Source organism: Pseudonaja textilis, chromosome 3 (assembly GCF_049901715.1).
Source record: "Pseudonaja textilis isolate UNSWEBS1 chromosome 3, rPseTex1.2, whole genome shotgun sequence".
In the NCBI taxonomy this organism is placed as follows: Eukaryota; Metazoa; Chordata; class Lepidosauria; order Squamata; family Elapidae; genus Pseudonaja; species Pseudonaja textilis.
This window is the reverse complement of record NC_141992.1, coordinates 149,471,483-149,496,833: the sequence shown is the minus strand read 5'-3', so window position 1 is coordinate 149,496,833 and position 25,351 is coordinate 149,471,483. Positions and strand designations below refer to the sequence as shown.

The window sequence follows — 25,351 nt, the reverse complement described above, 5'->3', positions numbered from 1 at the left end:
CACGCATGCGCGTGGCCCACCTAATGGATTAGCGCTAAACCCCGCCCACTGCCGGAGAGGAGGGGAAGAGGGAATGCGTACCTGGGATTGGGTCATTGGTCGCTTTGTTTGGGGAAGTTCCCGGAGTGGGTGGACTTCGGGGGCTGGGGTTTTTTTTGTGTGTGTGTGTTGAGCTACGATTAAATTGTGGTTTATTGAAGTACAGCTAAGCTAAGTTCAAACTACGAAACGGAGTATATACCATTCGCATTAAAATGACCAGAGAGTGTGAATTATGAGTAATTTGGTTATTTGGGGATGAATTGAATTGTGTGAAGGCAAATATAGTGGCTTGTAAATGTTGATTTATGGCTTAAAACAGGGGTTCCCAACCTGGGGTGCTCGCACCCCCTGGGGGTGCGAGACGATATTCCAGGGGGTGCGAGAAAAGTCCAAGTAAATAATAGGATATTGGCTATATGTTGGCATTTTTACTTATTATTTATTTCAGGGGGTGCGAGGTTCGAGTGAAATTTCTTTAGGGGTGCGGGGCGAAAAAAAGGTTGGGAACCACTGGCTTAAAATGTTGCACGAGCCGCATGACTTATTTGGCAAACTATAAGCAACATATAGCTTAACCAATTATGTTGGATCATTATTAGGTTGGGTTTCTTTTGCTGCCTTTTCTAGACACCAATAGTCCGAACTGAATCTTTGATAATATATTTAAAACTTAAATCTGATGGTGGGTGAATAATATTTTGCTTCTGCTTTGCAAACTCTATAGTTTTACATGGTTTGCAAACTGTTTTGGGTGCCATTCAGTCACTTCTGAAGCTTGATGACATGAAACAATTTTGCCAGGCTTATCTGTCATATCTGTATTCATATTTGTTCATATTTGTTTCCTTAACTGTCTTTTTTGACTCCCTTTCATTTTTCTAAATACCAAGGTCTTGTGCACTGACGTTTTCCTTGGCATTACGTGTCCAAAATACTTAAATGTTAGCTTCCTCAATAGTGCTTCTAGTAAGTAGTCTGGTTTTACTTCGTGTAAGACTGCACCGTTTGTTCTCGAATCCTAGCATTTTTCCAGCAATTTCTCCAGCACCACATTCAAAGGCATATTTTCTTCTGCCTTTCTGAAGGGTCAGCTTTCACAGGCATGTTAAATGAGAAAACCATAACCTTGGTTGTCATTGTAATGCCTCTTTCAGGTCTCCCAAAATGCCAATGTTTAGTCATATTTCCCCTCTGACGACATCCAATTTTTGTGGATTCAAAGTTGACATTCCGTGTACCAATCATATATTCATGTAATGTCAAGGTTTTTTTTTTTGTCCCCCAGGCATATCCATAGCTGGACATCGTTTCAGTTTCAATTCAGCCACATAATAAAAATCAGAGCTTTTGGTATGCAATTCACTCCAGTCTTCATTCCCTATCGGCCCATATTTCACACGCTTTGTCGGCTCGACCAGAACTTCGACTTATACTAAATTTCTCTCGTGAACTTTCGGGGCTGTGTCTCCGTTTGCGGCAGTATTTCTTAACCGCAACAACTTTAAGACGCCTGGACTTCAACTCCCAAGATTCCGAGAATGGGATGAGGGAATTCTGGGGATAGAAGTCCACGCCTTCGAAGTTCTCCTTAGTCGAGCGCACGAAGGACACGCTGGCGTAAGTGCTAGTGACGAAAGCGACTCGTCGCTTTCTTTTGGCGAAAGCTCGATGCTTAACGTAATTCTGGGAGGCCAGGCGCGCCTGTTTGAGCTGCGCGAAGAGGCATTCATTTTCGCGGAGAGTGGCGGGGGTCGAAGGTTTCACTGCTTTTGCTGAGGAAAGAAACGTTTTTTTGAGCCGGCGAGGCCGCCGGGATGTTCGTGGCGCGGAGTATCGCAGCTGATCACCGCGACCTCATCCACGATGTTTCTTTTGACTTCCATGGACGGCGCATGGCGACTTGCTCTAGTGACCAGAGTGTTAAGGTGTGGGAAAGGCTCGGGGCGATACTCTGTATTCTTGTTTTTACAAACATTAATTTAGGAAGATGAGTCAGTCAACATGCTCGTTCGGGCCAGTCGCAGTTTTCCTATAGGGTCCTTTCGCCCCAACTGCGTTTGGTAGAAAATGCAATTTATGTGAGTAGGATAAGGCATTCCTTATGTTGAGCAACACGAGTCAGGTCAGCATTTTAATAAGCAGAAGAGAGACCACTTTGGCTGGGTTTGCACAACATGCTTAACTGGTGGCATTTAGGTTTGGTACGTTGCACGACGCCAACCTTTACCGTTTTAATTGGCAGTGGTTTAGTAGGTTTGAAGCTTCTCAACTGTTAAGCAAACCACAGCTTAGCATAATGTAATCACCTACTATTGCACTGAAGGCAAGGGAACTATTATTAAGAATTGCACATTGACATTTTATCCCCTTGCACTAACCACACTCTCCCTTGCAGTTCCCATGTATTTATAATCATTGGCATTTGAAATTGTAGTGCATTTTTATTTTAAAGTCTGTTTTTGCAAATTCAGGTGGAATGGTAAACCTCAAATCTTACATAGAAATCAGAAGTTGGGTAGTCTTATTCTTTCCTTAATGTAATATGTTACAGTAATAAACCCTAATGATATCCTTTATGTTCTTAGTTCATAGAGATTTTTGAGGTAACAAAGCAAAGGTAAGTCACAAAATGTTTCTGTGACAGAAGCCCAAATTCATTTTTGTAATTAGAGAGGTTTAAATAGCCATAAGTTTTGCTGTATTAAATAGTTGAATTATTATGAAGCCGAATATGGTTAGATATTGTTTTGATTTACTTCTTAGTCACAAGATTGTTTGCTTAGAAGGAAAAACTTAAGAACTTGGTTATGTTTTTTTTGTTATTATTTTTTTGCTATTAAGAATATGTGCAGCTTCTTATTTGTCTTATATGTGACCTGGAATCTAGTTGGAGAGTTTAAGAAGTCTCTTTCTGATAAAATTTTCTACAAGAACTGTTATGAAGAATGTCTTCATTTTAAATGAAACATGTTTGCCTTACTAGGTTTGGGACAAAGGTGAAAATGGAGAATGGCATTGTACTGCCAGTTGGAAGGTAAGAGTTTGAATCTAAAATAATTTGGTGTTATATAGAATATTATTTGACATATAAAACCTTAACAAAAGGAAACAGTGAGTTCTAAAATCATGTGATGCCTACCTAAAGATAATTTTCTTTGTTCTCAGTGGGACTAGGACTGCTAGATCTGATTTGCAAAAATCTGAAGTGTCTGACACTTCAGAAGGAAACAAACATACAGAAACTCTTAACTCTTCACTGTCATCTCATGCATCCAAGTTTTTGAAACTGCAATACTCACATAGAACTCATGTCTTTCTAAATGTGTTTAGGATTGTAGTTTTTTGGGATAATGTTAAACACAGATGTAAAATTTTTGGACTTACTAATTTATCATATGGCGTCTACAGAAGTCATTCAATTGCTGATATGGAAATATAGCTTAAATAAAGCATCAGCAAATATCTACAGGGATACCTCTACTTATAACTATAATTGAGCCCAACATTTCTGTTGTGAGACATTTCTTAAGTGAGTTTTGCCACAGTTGTTAAGTGAATCATTGCAGTTGTTAGTAACATGGTTAAGTGAAGCTGGCTTCCCCATTGACTTTGCTTCCAGGGGGACATAAAAGGTGATGGTATGACCCTAGGACTCTGTCATAAATATGAATCAGTTGCCAAGCTTCTGAATTTTTATCATGGGGATGCTGTAACTGTTGTAAATTTGAAAAATGGTCATAAGTCATTTTTTCCAATGCTTTTGTAACTTTGAACAGTCACAAAATGAACTGTTGTAAGTCGAGGACTACATATATAAGATATGTGAACAATATAGGAGATAAAATATTATATTAAGATAAAACCATAATAAAATCACCATAATATGGAGCCATAGGATTGCAATGGGACAGATGTTAAAATTCAATATCTAAGAAAGATATCTGACTGCTTCTGGTGTGGGTGTGATGAGATCATCCCAAGTGCCTTGAAATTTCCTGAGGAGAATTATATGTGTTCCAGTTTTTTCTGGTGAACCACAGTTACATTGTGGGCTCTCAGCCATTCCCCACTTAAACAGTTTTGCCTTTGTTCTGGCATGTCCTATCCTGATTCTATTCAGGTGACACTATATTTTGGGAGACAACTGCATTCCTGAAAATGGTTTTGTTGGATCTGGATAATCTGTTTGGCTGCGGTCATTGAAAATTGCCCATCTTAATTTTGGGACTAGTGGGTACAAACAGAATTTTGAGAATATGTTTTAGGAGCTTTTACATAATAGCTGCCATTATTAGAGCTTGCATTTTCATAATATTGCCTGCATGGTCATTTACCAATAGGGCATATGGTCATTTACCAATAGGGCAATTGGTATTCCTTGCTTTCACTCTAGTGCTGTAGATACTACAGCAGGCAAGGTAAGGGGCCTGCCTTGTGGGTTGTGTGTAGGTTTGCTAGTGTCCACAGGCATTGTATTACTTATTCCCGCTAAAGATTGTTTTATTTTAAATGCTGGGCCAACCTCCCATGTTTCACTTCACCAAAGTCACGGTGCTGAATTTCTACCTTGAAACCTTATATTTTCTTAGATTTGCCATACAAGATCACATTTCTCATATTTTGAACAGAAGCTTCCATTGATTTGGCTGATAGAAAATTGGCCATTGCTAGAATTTCTAGTTCCATCAAGATTCTACCCTTGCTTCCTTGCATACATAAACAACTAAGTATTCAGATATTAGTAGATCTCTTGTATGCCGCAGCTTAGGGAAGGCAAAAGCCTTTACCATTAGAGCCATGTTCTTCCCTAATACAACTTCCTTCTGTCTCCTCTAATGTCTTTTAATAAAATGTGTAGCCTATTTTTCATTGGTTATGTATAGCCTAGATCAGGGGTATCAAACTGGCGGCCTGTGGGCCAGATGTGTCATGCGCAAACCACACCTACCCCAGGTCCGCAAAGGGGAAAAACGTCACGTGATGGCAATGTAACACAGTGAGTTTGTCACCTGTGGCCTAGATGCATAGTCTATTATTGCTGTCTTTTTTTCTTTTTTGCTCATCACTTTGCTTAACTATTGCTATAAAGGTTCTAAAGTTATGGTTCCAATTTTTCCTTCTGCAGTTATGCTTATTTGTAACAGAGGAATAGTGGTTAGTAAATTAGCATGGTTAGATCAAAGCACTAACTAACTCACTGTACATTTTAATTTATCTTCATTCTGCAGACACATAGTGGATCTGTGTGGCGTGTGACATGGGCTCATCCGGAATTTGGACAGGTCTTGGCTTCTTGCTCTTTTGACAGAACAGCTGCTGTTTGGGAAGAAATAGTAGGAGAATCAAATGATAAACTTCGGGGACAAAGTCACTGGGTAAGTTTTGAAAAATAGATATTTTGGAACGTTTAGAATATATGATATTCTTGATGCCAGTGAAATTTAGCAAATAAAATATTCAGATTAACAGATGTATTTTATATTTGTAATTTTCTTTCATATTTCTCTCTGCAAAATCCCATTATGAGTCTATGATCTATATATCTGTTTCATTTATGGAAGAATTGAAGCCAAAATCCTAGCAGAATGTTGTTTTTACACAGTTGGTTGTTACTTAACAACCATTTGTTCAGCAATCATTCACAGTGATGCTGAATGAATTGAGTTTATGACCAGTTCTCAAAGTTATGGCTGTAGCAGTGCTCCTGCATTTAATGTAGTAAAATTTTTATTCACATTTATGACAGCAGCATGCAGTCCATATCTCCCCCATCTGCCTATCTCCCTCATCTCTGTCCTTTTGGCATTCCTTATTCCACCGCTTCCAGTTGGTCTGCTGCTGGTGGTATGGGATCCAGTTTGTGTGCCAAAGGGAATTGTCTGCTGGCTTCCCGATTAACTTCTAAAAATGGATCAGAATTTTATTTTTTAAGAGATCCCTTGATATTATTCATGTTCGTTTCTAGCACTCCGGATTTTTTCCCCTCTTCTGGGAATAATATAGTTCCATTAATCATTTTAAAGTATGAAGCAATCTTATTTTTTGTAACTTTGTAGTTTTAAAGATTTCTAATACAAAATCCCCGTTTTTAAATACTACGTATGTGCAATTATAACCATACTTCTAATAATCTATTAATAATTTTCTTCCTTCTTACAACGGTTGTATTTTTAGGTAAAGAGGACTACTTTGGTTGATAGTAGGACATCAGTTACAGATGTCAAATTTGCTCCCAAACATATGGGTCTCATGTTAGCAACATGTTCAGCAGATGGAGTTGTTAGAATATATGAAGCTCCAGATGTTATGAATCTTAGTCAGTGGTCACTTCAGCATGAAATTTCATGTAAATTAAGCTGCAGTTGTATTTCTTGGAATCCTTCAAGGTAAGATTAATTCTTTAAAAATGAACTACTGAATCATGAAAAAAACTCTTAATGTGAAACTATTTGTTTGTTTGTCAAACATGTACAAGATAGCAGGTATAGGTATAAACAACATAAACAAAGGAAGCAAGTACAGATAAATGGGGACAGTAAGACAGGGATGGTAGGCACACTGGTGCACTTATGCATGCCCCCTTTACGGACCTCTTAGGAATGGGGTGAGGTCCATAGTAGACAGTTTGAGGTTGAAGCTGTGAGGGTTTGAGGCTGAAACAATGGAGTTGGGTAGAACATTCCAGGCATTGACCATTCTGTTCTGAAGTAGTATTTTCTGCAATTGAATTGAAAACAGTTTACCATGAGTTTGTATCAATTGTTTGCCCATCTATTATTGTGGTTGAAGCTGAAGAAGTCATTGAAACGCTGTAGCCGACCATTTTATGTCAATTTAACTAACATGCATCTTTTTTCTGCAAATGGCATATAAAATTACAGTTTCTAGTATTGAAATGTTAGAACTGGAAGAAAATTTGGATTTATAATTGAAGAATCAGTCAGCAGAGATGTAAAGACTTTGTCTGAGGCTCTGCAAAGTTAGTTTTAATCAAAAGTATCTCAGAATGTACTACCGTACTAAGAAAAAAACCAGGAATTTCATTCCTGTATGTGAATTTAAGCTATGAATGAGACAAAGAGAATTTTGGAATTATTATCCATAGTTGTTTTAAAGTAATTCTTTTGTAGTTCTAATTGTTAAAAATGTTATCTAAGAATATTTCATTTTTAATTATAGTTCTCGTGCCCATGCTCCTATGATAGCTGTAGGAAGTGATGATGGTAGTCCTAATATACTGGCTAAAGTACAAATATATGAATACAATGAAAATACCAGGTGAGAGAAAAAACAACAACTATTATACCGTAGCTAAATGTGTGGTGATATTGCTGAAACATTGAGATATGAATAAAAATTACTAAAATGGCATTTTGGAAATGAAATATATTAAATGGTTCTTGATATGTTTTTGGTTTTACAGTATAGCTATAGTGAGAATCCAAATAAAAACGTTCTATGAATACAATTATATGAGTGCTCATTCATTCCATTCCATTCCTATAGTCGCCCATGTCAGTCAATGACTCTGGGCAGCTTACAATTCAAAAAAAAATATAAAATACTAAAAATATTTTAAAGCCAGAAAAACAATAGAAACATCCAAAATAAATATACATGGCAGTGAAGATGCTTGGCTAGTTAACCGTACAGCCAAGAAATGCCCTTCATAAATAGTGGTCCTCCATCATAATTCCCAAAATTAATTAAAATTTGCTCATTATTCTATTGAAACTAGTTGGAATCTGCTAAAAAAAACTCAAATCTGGCATAAAGTCTTAAGTAGAATTAAAAATTAAGCTTACATGAAAGAATTTGGTTAATGGTTTTTTTTTTCAAAAGGAAACTGGACTGTAACGTATGTTATATAAGAGAATAAATACTGTACTCTGTTTATATGTTACTCAGGAAGTATGCAAAAGCAGAAACTCTTATGACAGTCACAGATCCTGTGCATGACATTGCCTTTGCTCCAAACCTTGGAAGATCATTCCATATATTAGCAGTAGCTACCAAAGATGTACGAATATTCACATTAAAACCCCTAAGGTAAGTTTTGCAAACAAGTCCTTTAATATAAAACATTTGTGCATAACTTGGTTCTCAAGGATGAGATAACTTAGTCTACTGTTAATAATTTTATTTATCAATTAGTTAATTGCTAAATAATATTAATAATTTTGTTGCACATAAAGGGAAAATTAAGTTCTATTCAGTGTTTAACTCTGATTTTTTCAAATGATTTTTTTATTAATATATTAAAATGAAACAATATACCGTATTTCCCCATGTATAAGCACTCCCTTTGTATAAGCCACCCCCAATTTTTGGACTGTGAAGTTTTGAAAAAAATATTTTATTAGAGAAACAAGTTATGAAGAAAGAAAATTTACAAAGAAACAAAATTCGACGTCTAGATCTACAACTTCGGTCATGGCGAAGCGGTGCGGCGGCGCTAGCAATCTACGCATCGGAGCGAGGTAGGAGCGAAGCATTCAGGCCGATGCCTAGCGTATGCATTTCTATCGCGTGCTCGCACTCGTAATCGTATCATCACGTACAATTTTTACAAAAAAGTATAGCATACTGCTGGAAAACCAGTTTATTCCTACTTTATTATTTTATGCATTTTTCACGTATAAAAAGTGTACCTGCTTTGTATATGCCACCCCCCTACTTTTTGGGCTTGAAAATTTTGGAAAAAAGGGGTGGCTTATACATGGGGAAATACGGTAATTTTTGAAAGTAGCATGTATCAAGTAGACTAAAGTACAATTTAGCTGTGTACTTTTTTTAATAGAAAAGAGCTGAGTACTTCCTCTGGATTGACCAAATTTGAAGTTCAGTTAGCGGCGCAGTTTGATCATCACAATTCTCAAGTCTGGCGTGTAAGCTGGAATATAACTGGCACAGTACTTGCATCTTCAGGTGATGATGGATGTGTAAGGCTTTGGAAGGGTAAGCATCTTTCCCTCCTTCCTTCCTTTCTTCCTTCCTTCCTTCCTTCCTTCCTTCCTTCCTTCCTTCCTTCCTTCCTTCCTTCCTTCCTTCCCTCCCTCCCTCCTTCCTTCCTTCCTTCCTTCCTTCCTTCCTTCCTTCCTTCCTTCCTTCCTTCCTTCCTTCCTTCCTTCCTTCCTTCCTTCCTTCCTTCCTTCCACACTCATTTCATAGAGATGACACTGAAGCATACAGTAAAACCATAAAATAAAATATTTAAACACACTACAATTAAAACACTGATTATTTTAAAAAGGCTAAGTAAGAGCACTGGATACGCCAAACATACCTCAGCAGATCATCATTCCCTTGAGACTACCAGGCCTGTTGATATAGCCAATTTTTGAGAGATTTCTGGAAGGATGGCAGAGAAAGGTCCATTCTCATTTCAGGCGGGGGAGGGGGGAGATAATGTTAAGTAGAACAGGTTCCATGGCAGAAATGCCATCTTCTGTATCCTGCTAGATATAACTCCTTAGCAGACGGAATCCACGACATGTTTCTTCTGCTGTGATGGGATGTGCTGATGTAATTGGGAAGAGGTAGCTCCTCAACCTAGTCCATGCCATGAAGGTCAAAATCAGCACCTTGAATTGTAACCAGAAGCTAATTGACAACCATTGCAGCTCAGGGAACAGAGAGGCAATATGTACCATTCATAACTGCCTATGCTGCCACATTCTGCAGTGTGTTCCCTGGTGAAGATGCTGGTGATTACCTATAAAGCCCTACATGGCTTGGGACCAGGGTACCTGAGGGATTACTTTTTTTTTCCAGAGTTTCTACCCGTAACAAGATCAAATAGGGTGGGCATGCTGCAGATCCCTTTAACCAAAGAATTTTGTCTGACAGGGACTAGAAGACTAGCTTTTTCTGCAGTAGCCTCTGCTCTGTGGAATATTTTTGCTTTGGAGGTTAGAAATAATGGAATTGGATAATATAGTAAGGCAACCTAAGGCATTTATTAATGAGTTGTTGTCCATCCAAAGATAAATAAGATGTGAAAGGCGATGACCATGGAGAAATTGCCAAAAAATTATTAAGATAACAAAATGTGCAAAATCATGCTTTGGGGATGAAGGAATTCAGACTGATTCCCCCACAACTTTCTGCGATGTAAAGGAAGGAAGGAAGGAAATCAGTCAGACTTGCAAGATTCTGTTAGCAATAATGCTGTATCTTTGGGAGCAGGAACAGTGAATTTACTGATTTAAAAAAATACTGGCAGGCCAATTGTGTGGGCCTGGTTGCAATGATGGCCAGGTCATGCTAAGACCAATGATGGCAAAAGCATCCCTTTTCCAACAGCAGTAATGCTTGTTCAATGCCTTGAACTTCTATTTATTGGTTTTGGTATACGAACATTTTCTTAAATTTCATTTTAATTTTAAGAGTTATCTAATTGATAACTCAATTGGTAAATTGATAAATTTAGTAATTATTGGGCTGAGATTTTTTTCCATGGCAAATTTAATTCTTTCATTTCTACTCTATTGGATAATTACAATCTGAATATTTTACATAGCAGTATTCAACTCCCAACATTTCCCAGATAGCTTGTATATTAACTGTAACTATGTAAGTAGAACTTTTTGGTAAAAATTCAAATGGGATTTGTATATTTCCATTTAGCTAATTATATGGATAACTGGAAGTGCACTGGAATACTGAAAGGCAATGGAAGTCCAGTCAATGCAAGTTCCACACAGCAAGGAGTTTTTAATGCTCCTGCTGGCACAGCAACTTCAACTCTCCAGAATTCAGTCAATGGAACATCTGTTGGCAGGTAGGTTTCTTTTTATGAGAGCTTTACCTTCTTAGTTTTTAATTCTCAAAATATCTGACTTGATCATCACTAAAAAATTGACCATGTCTATCATTTGTATATGTATTCTTGTTTAATTACAAAAATCACTTCAATTGTTTAATTATGCTTGTTCTATTAGTACTGCACCAGAGCTATTTTAATACACATAATGGACAAAATATGAACAAGCTTGCTTTCATTTATCATTCATCTTCTGTTTCAAATGTTGATATGCAGCAATCTGGAATAGGTGGGATAGGAAGCACTATTCACTCTATTTTTTACTGTTTAAAATAATTATCTCATTTTCCTATAATTGACCACTAATTATCTTGCTATCTTTCAACCAAAATCCATATTAGACATCTTGAAGGGAGAGAAATGAAATTTGCCAGGCTTTTAATACCTAGCTTCAAATCTATGGTCCAGCTGCATTCCGGGCCATGAGGCTTGAAATGAAATGTCAGGGCTGTAGAAAGTGATGAAAAATGATCAAGCAATTCAAACAGGTACTGTACAAGGAAAGGAGGTCTAGGATTATTTAGCTTGAAAAAAGGCAACTTAGAAAAAAGGGATAGGATCAAGGTGGGTTTTAAAATTATATAAGATGCAGAGGAAATGGGCAGAGAGAGATGTTTCTGTTCCTCCTAAAGAATTAAGACGGGTTATTCAGTAACACTGGCTAGATAACTGAAAGGCGATTTAGTGCAGATGGAAGAATTAATTCTTCACACAACATATAATTAAATGTGGAATTCATTAGATGATGTAATAGCCAGTAGCTTGGGTGGTTTCAAGGGACCATTGAATAAATTTGGAGGAGAAGGTTTATCAAAGCTAATTGATCTTGAAGACTCTACAATATCTCAGGTGGGTAACATGTCTCTTCACTTGCAGGAGTGGCTTGATCCTTTGACTTCAAAGTTTCCATATTCCTACATCTTGAAATGTTTGGGAATACGATCTGTCTTCAGCTCTATTCTTTACCTGAGAATCAATTTGTTTAAATACTTTCAATACATAAATTGTCATTGGCTTACTAACTTTTTAGGACTGCCATTGGAATGGGATATAGCTATAATAGCTACATTGATAGTTACAGTACAAATAACGTGATAGATTCATTGCAATTTTTAGACAAATACAAGGAGGAGATATTTTATAAAATCAAAGTCTTGTTAAATATAGCATATGTCTTTGTATGAAGCCAAGGGACTGGGCAGTTTTCTATGTCATTCAGAAAATATAGCTGCATGTGTTTAGATAAATACATCCTTATTTCATAATTTTTTGTTCTAATATATATAATTTTCCTTATATTCGCTTTCTCAACTGGATTATGGAAAAAGACAGGTGACAAACACAAGATATAAAAAACAATTGGATTCTTTGCAGTATATTATGTCACAATGATGGCGATTGATCAAACATAAGGAAAGAGAAAAATTACCTAACAACTGCTTATGAGCCTGAAGAAGTTCTAGGGCTGCAGTTATTCAGCATAGCTAGCAAATATATTTTGTATATATTTCTATTAGAAAAATAAGAAAATAAGAAAAAATAAAAACTTAGTAATGGAACAAGCTCTTAAACATTTTCATCTTTTGCCCTTGGGCTTATTAAACTTACCAGCCTTATTACCAGTTTAAATTAAGCAAGATACTTGCTTATATTTCCCCTGAAGATTGTGCAAAGGTCTCATTTCATATCATGATTTCAGTTCAGGAATAAGATTATGAAAAAAAATTATCCGAAAATAATCTTATTTTTTGATAGCAGTTTGAAAGTAGAACAAAACCAGCTACATGTAATTTATTTCCTAAAGATTTTATGAGGACAAGAAATGTAAATTCTAGCTTTTAGAAACAAGTTGATGGGTGCTTTATTGGTTTTATGGCACAGGTTTTGGTACTTGGTTAATCAGTTCAAGTAACACTACTAACGTGAGAAGATCAAAGTAATTATTTTATACTTAACATAAAAGTGATGTTTGAAAAGTGATTGGAGAATTAATCAACCTACCAACTACTACTTTACAGTATTCTTATTGTGCTTATAACCACTTGTGTCTAAAATTGTTATGCATTTTCCTTCTCCATTTGTATTATATCCTTTTTAACAGAAAGCACAGCTGATACCAAGCTAACTGGAGTAACTTTGCTGTTTTACTGCTTGTTGCATGCACACAGGAATGGAAAGCGATATTTTCCCCCTCCCCATCGGCATCTGACCTCTTCCAAAGACACCAGCAATCTGTCTACTACTAAATGCAAATCAAATCACTTCTTTAAAAAATGCTACTTATGTACTTTACTAGCCAGCACAGTATGATCTTGTTGAGTCTGTAACAAAAAAAAAGTAACAGGATTCTCTTATGGATTCCATTTCTTCCCCTCAAAAGACATGTTGTGAGAGAAAGGCGGAATTCACTAATGTAAAGAGGATTATTGTCCTTGCATTCTAAGCTTGTTAGGAGATAAATCCTTAATGTAAAACAATTGGAGTAACTGTTTTTCATTAAAATTGTTTTGAATATTTTAACTTTGTTTGGCTATTTGAAGTGTTCACATAGATTCTTAATTAGTTTTGCTAATGGATTGTACTATACAATTAGTTATAAACAATGTGGGCACATTGTAATTTGACAACTGGAGCTGATATCAAATTATTTTGATATTTCAGAACTACTTCAGATAAAAATCACAAAACTTAGTAACTAGTAATTATTAGTAACATTTTTGTTGTCTTGATAAGAATGATCTGAACATACATGATAATTGCATGTTATAGTAGCATGAATCCATGCAATAATTAGTAAGATTTTATCTTATTGGTTTTGTGATGGAAATCCAGTCCAAATGAATGTTTGTTCTATGATAGAATTAATTTGGTATGGGAATTATCATCTTGTGACCCCAACCAGTTCCTGCATTGCCAAGTATTTACACCTTGTTCTGTGCAGTGCAGTTGTTGCCTTGAAATAAACCGACCTGGTGTCTGAAGGCAAACATTCAATTAATGCCTTGTTTTATATAGTGGCATGTCAGTGTGGCTTTAAATATGTCTTGTCTCAAAATTTACTAACTTTTCTGTTCTGTAAATTTATGTACATTTCCAAAGATTGTAAAGATTACAAAGTTTTCTTCTATTACGGGTAAGTCATAAGAAGTGGTATGGAATGATCTTTTAAGCCATTAATTCATAAGTTTTTGATTATCTTGTGTTTTTTCCAGAGAGATGTATATAAGCACACAGACTTATTGCAGTGAAAAAAAACAACTCTGTATATTGTGAAAATCTAACATTGTAAAACTATGTTTTTATCTTTAAGTTTGATGTATTCATCTGAGTAGAGTTGACATAAATTGGATGCAAACAAGCAGACCAGTCGATATCTAATTTGGGTCTGTTTTTCTGTAATTGCATTAAAACAGCATGATTTGTAGAAATAAATGAGAAGGCATGCAATAGTTCAGAATCAATTAACTTACATGTAGTATATTCATTTTACGATGAATATAAGGCATATTTTCTATTATCTCCTATGATAATTTTCCTTCAGAATAGTTTCTAGACTTTAAAAACTGATAATAATTTGAGCTGAAAAGTTGATTTTGTTTCTTTCATTTTGTCCCAGCATGAGTCTTTCCTCTCTGGTTCTTGTATTGACCACTATTCTTTCTGTTTTTCCCTTCTGTGTGGTGTTCCTGTCTGAATTGTTTTCAGGTATTTTTTCCCCCCTCTGGATTCCCCATGGGCTGGATCAAGATGGTCCAGTTATGCCCAGCTCTTACCACCACCACCACCTCCTCCTCCTCTTCCTCCTCTGATAGAGCACCCTTGTGATGCTGACACTGCCAATATCCAGTATACTCACCCTCGCAGACGATATATTTCTCAACCTCTTAAGTTCTTACGTGAACATGAGGGGGTTTGATGCATATTTAAAGTGGTATTAAAGCCTAACTCACATGCTTTAAAAAATCTACTTTGGGGGGCTGTTCATTTTTTTTACATTTTTTTCCAACCATAATTCAGAATGGGTTTTTAAAGGCATGATCTGTAATGCAAACTATGGTGTTTCAAATTTACTATGTTTAGTTCTGTAGATAATAAAAACTAGTTCTCTGTTAACTCTCAACACTCTAATGCAGCATTCAGGATAAATTATGTGAAACAGTATTTTATCATTGAAAAATATTCAAATTGTCATAATCTGTTAGTAATTCACTTTGTAATATTTGGGAATAATTTCTTAAATACAGATTGGAAAAAAACCTGCCCTATACTTTAAAAGTAAATTAAAAAACTTTTCATATTTTTAGCATAAGAATCTTTTAGGTCATTAAATTCCTTAGCTTTTTTCTATCTAGCAATTTCCTGAAAGAGTCTTCAGAAATAAAGTACACAACCTTACAACAAAATAAGAATATTTGTTGTTTGTGTAAATGTTCTCATTGTATAGTGATGTCCACTACAGCTATATGAAAATAAGCCAATAAAGCATTGAGAAAATATGTAGTCTGCTTCATTTACTTCAAAAAGTATAAGTAAAAATTTGGGAAATGGTGGTGTACCTTACTAAATTTTTTGTTTATTTTTATTTATTTGTCTTTCTTAAGGGCCAGTGATGTAGAAAGCTTTGATGTTGAGAGGGGTGACAGGTGAGAGTAATGGGACTGCTATATTAGACAGGAAAAATCTAGATCGGATGTCAAATGTCACGGCAGCATCATATTATGTATCCGGACATTTTTTCCCCTTTGTTAAACCAGGCGTGGGCATGGCCAGCGCGTGATGCACCCGGCTCTTGGGCTGGGAGCTTGACAGCCCTGATCTAGATAATTGGTAAATAGCAAAGATATATAAAAGCCTTTCTTTGCTGTGATATAGTAATTGTTCAGATACTTACATTCCTGAGAGAAATATATGTGGCGTCTCTATATTTCAAATGAAGTGGTATTTTTAAGTCCGACTGGGACATCTAGTAAACCATAATGGAACTTGTTTTGCTTTGATTCAATGTATAGTATGAATCCTACCAGTGTCCCCTACTATACTATACAATGAATCAAACATTACATCGAAAAGGCAACTTGGTCTTTCCTTTGAAAACATTTCACTTTTCTTCCAAAAAGTTTCTTCAGTTCCATTTTTTCAGAAGTTTTTTTTCCTGAATGAGAAGTGAAATGCTTTCAAAGGAAAAAAAAAAACCAAGGAAAAGTACAGTTGTCTGTACTTCTGGAGAAAGCATCTTTGGGACAAGCATGACCTGGATGATTGAGAATCTCCATAGATCTCCCGCCAGTGTATATACTTGGGAGGAAAAATCCAAAGAATAATATTCCCAGAAGCTGAGAAACACAAGTGTGCCGCGCTGTTTTCTTTATAAGGTAAGCTGAAAGAGGAATTCTCAACAGCTCAGGAACTGGGACCTCATTACATTACTGGAAGCCTGTAGAAGGGTGCTACAGAAGGGAAAGCAGTATGTAGCACTGGCATTTATTTTTCCCGCTTCACAGTGCTTTCACAGCCCTCTAAGCCAGGGATCTCCAACCTTGGGCCCTTGAAGCCTGGCAGACTTCGAAGTCGAAGTCCGCCAGGCTTCAAGGGCCCAAGGTTGGAGACCCTGCTCTAAGCGGTTTACAGAGCCAGCTTATTGCTCTCAACAATGTGGGTCCTCATTTTACGGACCTCGGAAGGGTGGAAGGCTGAGTCAACCTTGAGCCTGGTGAGACTCCACTTAATGCGAGGCTCCTGCAGAGTAATAAAGTACTTTATTTGAAGCCTTTCGCATCTTGCCCTAGATTAGTATCAAAACCAATTAGCGAGTCCATTAACAGTACTTCTGTCGCATGGTAAGTAGCGTTAAGGCCGATTCCATGCAACGCATAACTTCCATTATCTCCACGGTTCCCGTGAATCGGGATTAAGGCGCAGGATGCCTTCGTAATTTGAACAAAACAGCCACCACTTCCTCGGGATTGAATTTTATTTAATCTCCCAGGCCATTTGAAAGCAAGCGCGTCACTTCCTCTCGCCCAATCCAAAGGCCGCAGCCCTTCTGGGTGATGTCACAATCCAATCGCGTGCGCGTCTCTGCGCTTCTAATCTCCGCCTTTTTTTTCTTGAACGGGTTTGCTGAGGCGCCCGAAAGAGAAGGTGCGCGTGCGCATCGTCTCGCGAAGAAACGGGGGCGGGGGCGGGGGCGGGGGAAAAGAGGGACGGGGGTGGGGTGGAGAGAGTTTTTTTTCCTTTTCTTGAGTTCGGGGTGGGTGGGATTTGAGGACTTCCGAGACGCCTTGGAGCGGTTTCTCACGTGCCTCGAGGCGCTCGCGCGCCCTGCTTGGTTGTTGCGCTTCGCCTGCGATTAGGTGAGAGCTTTGTTTTCTGCGCTTGCCGAAGGCGGCTAAATGCGATAGCGGAGGGGGGAGGGGGGCAGCGAAGAAGAAGTTAAGTCAGTTCCCGCTCTTCGTCGCGAGGCGCTCGGAACTTCTTAGCGCCCCCCCCCCCATTTTTTTTTCCTACTCCCGCTGCGTTGGTGCCGTCGGTTCGAGGAGCCAGTTTCGCGTGCGAGCGACGGGCTGAGGTAGCGGGACGCGAATCCGGACCCTCGCTCCATTTGATAGGGACGCGCTCTTGGCCAGGAGACGGAGATGAAATTGCGGTTCTCGTCCGAATGTTTTCGGCCGACGGGCTTTTGAACACCTAGGCGCATCCCAGGTGTTAGTTGGTTGGGTGCCCTTCCCTTACCTGAAGGGAGCCAGTGCCGAACAAAATTGGGTAAACTTTCGCTAGCGCTGATCCCCGCACTCTACCGAAGGACCCAAACTGTTGTTTTCCGGATGTGTTGGGCTATGAGCCTATGAGAAATAGAGTTAAGATCTATCGCATCTGGTGGGCACCAGGTGGAGGGAAGGCTTATCCTTCTAAGGCTTAGAATGTCTTTAACCACTTGCAGTCAAAGTGATGCCTACCGGGGCAGAAGAACCTAAATTGTCAAGATTAAAATTAGAATAAGTTATGATACAATCCGATTAATGTGAATAACTGGGTGTTCCTCCTGCATCTCCTTGTCTGCTCCAGATAGAGTTTTTCTACAAAGCTGAGTACAAATAACTCATTAAACAAAGGAGTTTTTATGGCAGGCATATGAAGACATTGATCACAAAGGCTTTTAAGGAGCTTTTCTCCTTATTTCTTCATGTGCCTGCCATAAAAGAGATCCTTGTTTAATGAATTATTAGAAGTCTAACAGAAAGACTAGTTGGTTTTACAGAAATGTGAGACACAGGTGACTTACAACCACAAATGAGCCCAGAATTTAAGTTGCTAAGTGAGAAATTTGCTAATTGAGTTTTGTCCCATTTTATGACTTTTCTTGTCATATTTGTTAACTAAAGCCATTAAATTAGTTATTAATGCAGCTATTCAATTAATAACACGGTTGTTAAGTGAATCTGGTTTCCCCATTGACAGAAGGTTGCAAAAGGGATCACATGACACACGGCATTGCAGCCATCATAAATGTGAGTAAGTTGTGAAATCACAGAATATAAATCGTGACCGTGGGAATGCTGCAGTGGTCATAAGTGTGAAAAATGGTCATGTCACTTTTCCGTGTTGTAACTTCAAACGGACACTAAATGAACTGTTCTAAGTCGAGGACTACCTGTATTATGCAATTAAAATTGTTGAAAATTTTAGCTGAATGTTTTATTGGTAGAAGACAAGTGTGTAGAGTTTAGTTTGTTCCCTTGGTTTTGGACCACAATTCCGTTGTGTTTGGAGGTGTTGGCTGGGTCCGGTGGCAATTGAAGTCTAAATGTTAGGGAGGCAATAAGTTGTTTAACAGGATATAAAATGCACAGTATGAATGTCACACTCAGGTTTTTTCTGTACCCAAGTCATTGATGATAATTTCACTATAGCATTTGTACAAGCTAGGATTCGTTTAAAAATCTTAATAAAAACACATTTCCCCCTTCATTTTTAGTATCTTTCAGATGCTGAACTCTCTGAAACAAAACATAATAAACATTTTAGCATTAAAAGCTAAAATTAAATCAATGCATGTGGTGATTAAACAGACTGATAATGTTGTAGGAAAGAATTCACCATGTTTTTTTATAGTGTAACAATTAAACAAGGCTACCTTTTTGGTAAAGTATTTAATACCAGTAAATTGTAATTGTAATTTTCAGAATTATACTTGATTATTGAGCTACTTTAGTTTTATGAAAGATAACTTTTATGTATTCAACATTTAGGAGTACGGTTATATAGTACAGTAGAAAACTAATACATAGCAATGTTAGAATTATAAATTTAAAATTTCTAAAATTATCCATTTCCTTGTTGCTTATGTTTGTATTAAAACTTTCAGATACTATGAGACAAGAGTAATATGGAAGATTTCAAACCTATTGGGGATGAGATATTTCCAAGTGTTTTGATCAACTCTGTAGGTAACTATACCAACGAAACTTTAGACAACATCACACTTTCATCAAATCTTGGTCTTCCAGTTGCTGCTTCAACAGAAACCAGGCAAAAAACTGGTTCTCAAAGCAGGTAATGCACTTAATAGAATGTGACTGAAACATTTTTCATGGCTACTAATTGCTGAATCTTAAATTGTTTCCAGAATTGTTTTTTCATTTTGCAGTGTTGAACTATATTTGTACAATATGCATAGCCACTGTTAACTTGACCAGGGTTTATCTTATTAATATATTGTAGTTCTTTTCATTTGCATGACATAGCCACAAATTTGCCTACTGCATTCTAGCATAATGTGCTTTTTAAATAAGGGCCTCATTATTTATTTTGATTTGACTTTTTAGAAAAATGGTTCAAATAAAATGTTAACAGCTGCTAAATACTTAAAATATAATTCATAATAACATGCCTTAGTGATCTAGTTAAATGATGCAAGTGAACTGGTGAGAACTATTTGAAAATTCCATTGGCGCATTTGGGTCTTGCCCAATATACTTATTCAGAGTTGATTTGTCCATGGTCTGTTTAAATAACTCCATTAAGGCAGTAAATTAGATACATAGATTGAATTTTTTAAATGTAGTAAATTAAAATGGGCTGGCAAGTTTGTGTCTCTTGCTGAGTGACAAGCACAATTTCTGTGCTTGGACTGGGGAAGACTAAGAGATTTCATAGGAAGCCATACAGAGAAAGGGCTGTCATGAAAAAACAAGGAAAAGAATTAAAGTGTTTCTCTTTTTCCAGTAGGAAATTGTGAATGAAATTTGAATTGTGAATGCCATTTTGAATGAAAATTTCAGAAAAAAAAAAAACTAGATGAAAGAGCAAGAGCAGTTTGCTAGTGGATCAAAAGGTGTCAGTGGGTATCTATTTAAACAACTTGTTAGCCCATTGAGTAATATTGAATTCCTAAATTTGCACAAGCCAAACCATGAACTAATCACATATACCGGTTTGCTCAACAAAAAGTCACTAGCCTGCTATACTTTTTTCTAGTGTGTAGTACTGTCCCATATGAGTTGTGGTATGAACTAGATAATCCCTAGATTTCTTAAAATTCTGTAGTGAAGCTCTCAGACTGCATATTTTTGGATACATAAATAATTTGGTGTTCTAGTTGCTGGCATCTTTTAATACAGATACCTTGTCAAATTTGTGGCTGGAAAAAAATGAAAATTGTTTCTATCCTCCTTTATACTATAACTGTTTTTAATATAATCTTATTCTTCTTTTAAAAATCCATGTACTTTTTTTCCAAGTTGAGAACATGAAGGACAAGTAACTATTTTATTTGTTTTCATGCAGACTTTCTGATCATGCTTCTTACATTGAAAGAAAACTTTTGGCCACATTAGCATCTTCCTGTGGTGGTGAACTTGATTCAGATCCAAGAAAAAATCTTATGTCTAACTTTCACGATACTGTGTAAGATTTATATTAACCAATTGTACATTATTTGATGCAAAACTCTATAATTTTGGCATAATTAATAAGAATAGATTGTACTTCAATATTTCCTATTGTTTCCTAAAAGGACCATGTCTGTTTATGGATTAGAATTTTAGGAATAAATTAACACTATTCCTAATTCTCAAAATGCATTTGATAAGTTTCACAAAAATACCACAGATAATCCTTGACTTATGTCCATAACTGAACTCAAAATTTCCATTGTTAAATAAGTGTTATTTTGTTTTTTGTATTTTGTTCAGTGAATTTTGTCCCACTTTAAGCCCTTTTTTGCCACAGTTGTTAAGTTGATCACTGCAATTGTTAAGCTAGTAACACAGTTATTAAATGAATCTGGCTTCCTCATTGATTTTTCTTGTAAGAAAGTTGCAAAAGGTGATCACATCACCCCAGGACACTGCAACCGTCATAAACCTGAGTCAGTTGCCAGGCATCTGAATTTTGGTCATGTGACCAGGAGGATGCTGCAGTGGTCGTAAGTGTGAAAAATGATTGTCACTTTTTCAGTGCTATTGTAACATTGAAAGATTACTAAATGAATGGTTGTAAATCAAGGACTACCTATCATCAAAATTTCTTATTAAATATTCTTATTCAAATAAATAAGCTAATATTTTAATACATATTTCTAACATTTTAATGACAGTTAGTCTGATTTTGACCCCAGTATGGTCACCAAATTTATTTTTTTCTGTAAGGAAGAGTCTTATATGATATTTTGATTTTGTTCCACATGTATCTCTGTGATGACCTGGGGTGTAGCACAAAGGCAACCCAGCCAAATAATAACTAGGGGTCCCTTTATTAGCTTCAACTTTGCCCCCAATATCCTGATTACCTTCTGGTCTGGAGAAAAAACTCTCCCAGGAACCTGCAACAGCCTTTGGCTGCAGATATTCCAATCCAAAAGAGTGTAAACAGAAAACTTCAAACTATAAATCCAACAAAGCAAGATAAGGTAATAAATCCAGCAGGGCAAAATAAGGAGTTCCAGAAGTGAAGTAACATAGCAGTAAATCAAACCAATTGGGAAGGTGCCAGGAACTCAGATAACAGCAGCCAACATCCTGACAAACGCCCCTCCCAACTGCCTCTCCTTTAAATTCCCTCCCCAGGTGTGCCTTATGAAGGGAATCAGGGCCCTTTCTTCCCCCGTAAGTCACGCAAACCACGTTGTTCTCTTCTCCGTTCTTCCCTGCGTGCCCTAAGATGAGGGAGTGGGCCTTGGTCTTCCTCTGAATCCCCTCTCTTGTTCTACCTCTTCCCTGCTCTGCCCAGCCTGACTTTGCCCTTCTGTGTTTCCTCCACAGCCAACGGAGCCACTCTTCTGCTCCCTGACAGCTGTTCGTCTTCCTCCTCGGATTTAGACTCCGAAGTGGGCATGATAATCTTGGCCTTCCCTAGATTATATAGTAAATTCCTAAGCAAAGTGGCTTTTTAATTGTATATTTATCATCTGGTTTTATGATGTACTGATAGAGAAATGACTTTACAGTTGAAAAACAATTCTGTGACATATTAACTTTAAATGTTCTTTTTGAAACTCTGAAATTAGATGAACAACTGATTGGTTACATATTTTAAAAAGACAGAAGTACACTTGTATATATTTAAAATTGGTTATTTAAATATTTGCCTTTAAATAGAAACAGATTTATTATTACAAAAAAGAAATGATATTTAGCTAAAAAGTACTTTTGAGATTTTTAAAATCTAAATTCATGATTAAAAACCTAACTCTAACTTTCCCAGGGAAAATTTTGATAATGATGCTGAGATTATACTGGAGCCACACCAAAATTTTTTGCAAAGAAGACAAAGCGAAAATTCTACTGATGATTGCTTAGACAAAAATCCAAATAGCTTCCATGAAAAACATTTAGAAGGTATGCAGTTTTAGCTTTGTCTGTTGAGTTTTAGCATTATCAAGAAATCCACAACAAATCAAATTTCTGGAGTTGTGTTCAATATGATGTTTTATTCTAATATGTAAAAAATGTTGGTGTAATGAATATATGCTGTATTAATTGTAACTGTAATCTTATTTGTCAGTTAAGTAACATCAAATAATACCTGTTTCTAAAATAAAAACCCCAACATCTGCAAACAGGTAGTTCTCAACCAATGACTTGTTGTTTGATGACTATTAAGACAGAATTCAGAAAAGCTATTAACGACCTGTTCTCAAAGTTATCATTATCTCCTCCTTGGTTACATGATTGCATTTTGGTCTCTTGGCAACTGGCTTATATTTAAAGCCAGTTGTGGTGTCTTGCAGTCATGTGACTGCAATTTATAACTTTTTTTCTGGTTTTCTATGTTTTTTGCCGTTTTCTGGCAAAAAAATACCCATTCATAAAAATTTGACTTGCTTATGACTCGTTTTACTGCCATAGTAAAAATGATTGTAAAATTGAGTCCAGTCACAGGTTGGTTTGACTTACAAATCATTATGATTGTAAGTTGAGGTGTGCTTGTAATGGAAGCGCACACACATTTCCATTAATCTAACTGTTTGAAAAAGGGCTTCAGAGCAGAATCTATTGGCAAATCTGAGATTACTAGGGAAGTCTGTAGAAATGTAACGTAATGATAATTCAGCATTATTGATTCCCAGATTCTCAGCAAATAGCTAAGGTATTTCAAAACAAAGTCTATGAATCTTAAGGGAGCTCTAGGTAATGTTATAGGACAGCATGTCATGTGCCGGATTGTGACGTATCATGACTTTTGCCTTTGCAGAGTCAGGGTGGGTGTGGCCTGCGTATGACAAGCCTGCTATAGGAAGTAAGGATAATAAATAAGAGCAGAATGGGAGTAAAACCTATTACATCTTTTTGGTTCTGAAATCTGAAATTTTCTCCCAAAGGTAGAAATTGTGGTTGTAAATTGAGGTCTACCTGTAGTTTATTATCTTACTTTACATAATAATAGTAAATCTGTTCATTGACAGAATCTTCATATAATCGAAAGTGCAGTCAGCTCAAAAGAGAGTAATATCACATCTTTGGATAAAAAAGTGCTAATAAGGGAGGGGGTTGAGAAGGAGCATAAACTTTTAAGAAATAAAACATTTTTACCTAGACTGCCAAATATTTTCAGGTACAATTCAATTGTAAAGTTCCCCAATAACATACTTGTAACAATTAGATTTTAATTTTTGTGCATATTTAATTGATCTGTTTTATTTTGTTAATTGCCTGGATCATCTTGTAAGACAGAAATGGGGGATAGAATTATAAATTAATTCATGAACAAGGTAAAATCCATTATTATTTGAATGATTGATGATTCATATATGTTATAAGTTCTAATTAAAAAAATATCATTCATGTCCGATGTTAATAGGAAGATTTGGTTATGTTATCTACTTGCAATGCAAGAGAAACTTGATTTTTTAAAAAATATAAGTGATTGTCATTTATCATTTTTATGGATCTGTTTGTTACATTCTTTCACTTTCAGATTTGACAACTAAAGAATATATTTCCTTGGAAAAAGAAAATGAAAAGCGGGTAACTTTTTTTACGATCTGTTAAAGTACATATATGCATCCTATAATTTCATTTTCCATTTCTGAACAATTACAGTATTTAAACAAATATCTGTAATCAACCTAAGGACTTTTGCATTGTTCAGATTATTTCATACTCCAATTTGTACTTTATGAGATATCAAGCATGCTATGTACTTTTTTTGTAAAACTTATATGGTAAGCACACTAAACCAAAATTTCACATGTGAATGGAGCGCTTTCTTTTTTAATCTGTAAGAACCCTTGTGTTAGATTTTTCATTAATAGTTTAGGAGAAAGGATATCAGAACAGGTCAACATTTTTTCTGCTGAGACAAAATATCTGGAAAGTTAATGCTCAAAATGTATAATCTGTATTGATATTTAGTTTTAAAACTGCAAATTTTTGCCAAGTGATCATAAAATGAGAATAGTAATAATCTATGTTGGCTTTCTGAATGAACTAAGCTGAAAACAGGTAATATATATAATTTGTAAGAAGATACTTTGATACCATTACAGTCCTTTGAAACTACATTGGATTATTAAATGAAGCCAGGACATTCATATACAGTATTATTGATGGGAGAAAAAATAGGCCTTTTTTGTCTTTCCTGTCATTTCAACAATCCTGATAAATGCTGCTGCTTGTTATTTCCCTGATATCCAATCAGACATCAGGAGATGAGGGAATTAACATTTTTATCCATCCGATAGCACAAAGACAAGTAAGAACCTGTAGATTGATGTGCTCTAATATAAAACCCCTTCAGCCAGTCATCTATTTTTAACTGGGAAGTTATTCTTAGCTGTGGTTGACTGGGTTTGTACATTATGCTCAGCTCAATCTCTTCTTGTCCATGATTTGAGAAATTATAAAATGGAACACATTTTGACAAAACTGAAAAAATCATGAATTAATATAGGATCGAACAAGCCATTATTTTTCTTGCCTTCTTTTATATATTTGTGATGATCCCAAACTATTTTATCCTACAATTTTATAGAACATTCCAAAA

The 25,351-nt window shown here is 36.3% G+C and overlaps 2 protein-coding genes across 6 annotated transcripts in view; both read left to right on the top strand.

The window, feature by feature from the left end:
• Positions 1-50: 50 nt before the first annotated feature.
• On the top strand, positions 51-15,363 carry SEH1L (SEH1 like nucleoporin). 3 transcript variants are annotated; one of them, XM_026699430.2, is made up of 9 exons: positions 51-1,967; positions 3,026-3,076; positions 5,271-5,417; positions 6,217-6,428; positions 7,222-7,320; positions 7,951-8,091; positions 8,843-9,000; positions 10,672-10,825; positions 12,969-15,363. In XM_026699430.2, exons 1-9 carry the CDS (start codon positions 1,857-1,859, stop codon positions 12,979-12,981), a joined length of 1,086 nt encoding a protein of 361 aa, XP_026555215.1. In that variant the 5' UTR covers positions 51-1,856; the 3' UTR covers positions 12,982-15,363. The 3 variants fall into 3 exon arrangements, with proteins under 3 accessions (XP_026555215.1, XP_026555216.1, XP_087787168.1); XM_026699431.2 differs by having other exon boundaries at positions 1,686-1,967; positions 14,573-15,363; XM_087931042.1 differs by having other exon boundaries at positions 1,686-1,967; positions 13,036-15,363.
• Positions 15,364-16,979: 1,616 nt separating this feature from the next.
• CEP192 (centrosomal protein 192) overlaps positions 16,980-25,351 on the top strand; it is a 59,441-nt gene continuing 51,069 nt past the window's right edge. Inside the window, exons 1-5 of one of the 3 annotated variants that reach the window (XM_087931036.1) lie at positions 16,980-17,008; positions 19,233-19,420; positions 20,654-20,773; positions 22,571-22,704; positions 24,284-24,333. In XM_087931036.1, the coding sequence (XP_087787162.1) occupies positions 19,254-19,420; positions 20,654-20,773; positions 22,571-22,704; positions 24,284-24,333 (471 nt within the window). In that variant the 5' untranslated portion in view covers positions 16,980-17,008; positions 19,233-19,253. Of the gene's footprint in view, positions 17,221-19,232; positions 19,421-20,653; positions 20,774-22,570; positions 22,705-24,283; positions 24,334-25,351 lie in introns of all 3 variants that reach the window. The other 2 variants (XM_026699432.2, XM_087931037.1) reach the window with 2 other exon arrangements.

Bases quoted from the DNA above. Each gene is read 5' to 3' on its own strand.
- SEH1L (XM_026699431.2), top strand. From the start codon at position 1,857: ATGTTCGTGGCGCGGAGTATCGCAGCTGATCACCGCGACCTCATCCAC. The intron at 3,077-5,270 runs GTAAGAGTTTGA...TTCATTCTGCAG, and splicing joins ATTGTACTGCCAGTTGGAAG to ACACATAGTGGATCTGTGTG. The intron at 6,429-7,221 runs GTAAGATTAATT...TTTTAATTATAG, and splicing joins ATTTCTTGGAATCCTTCAAG to TTCTCGTGCCCATGCTCCTA.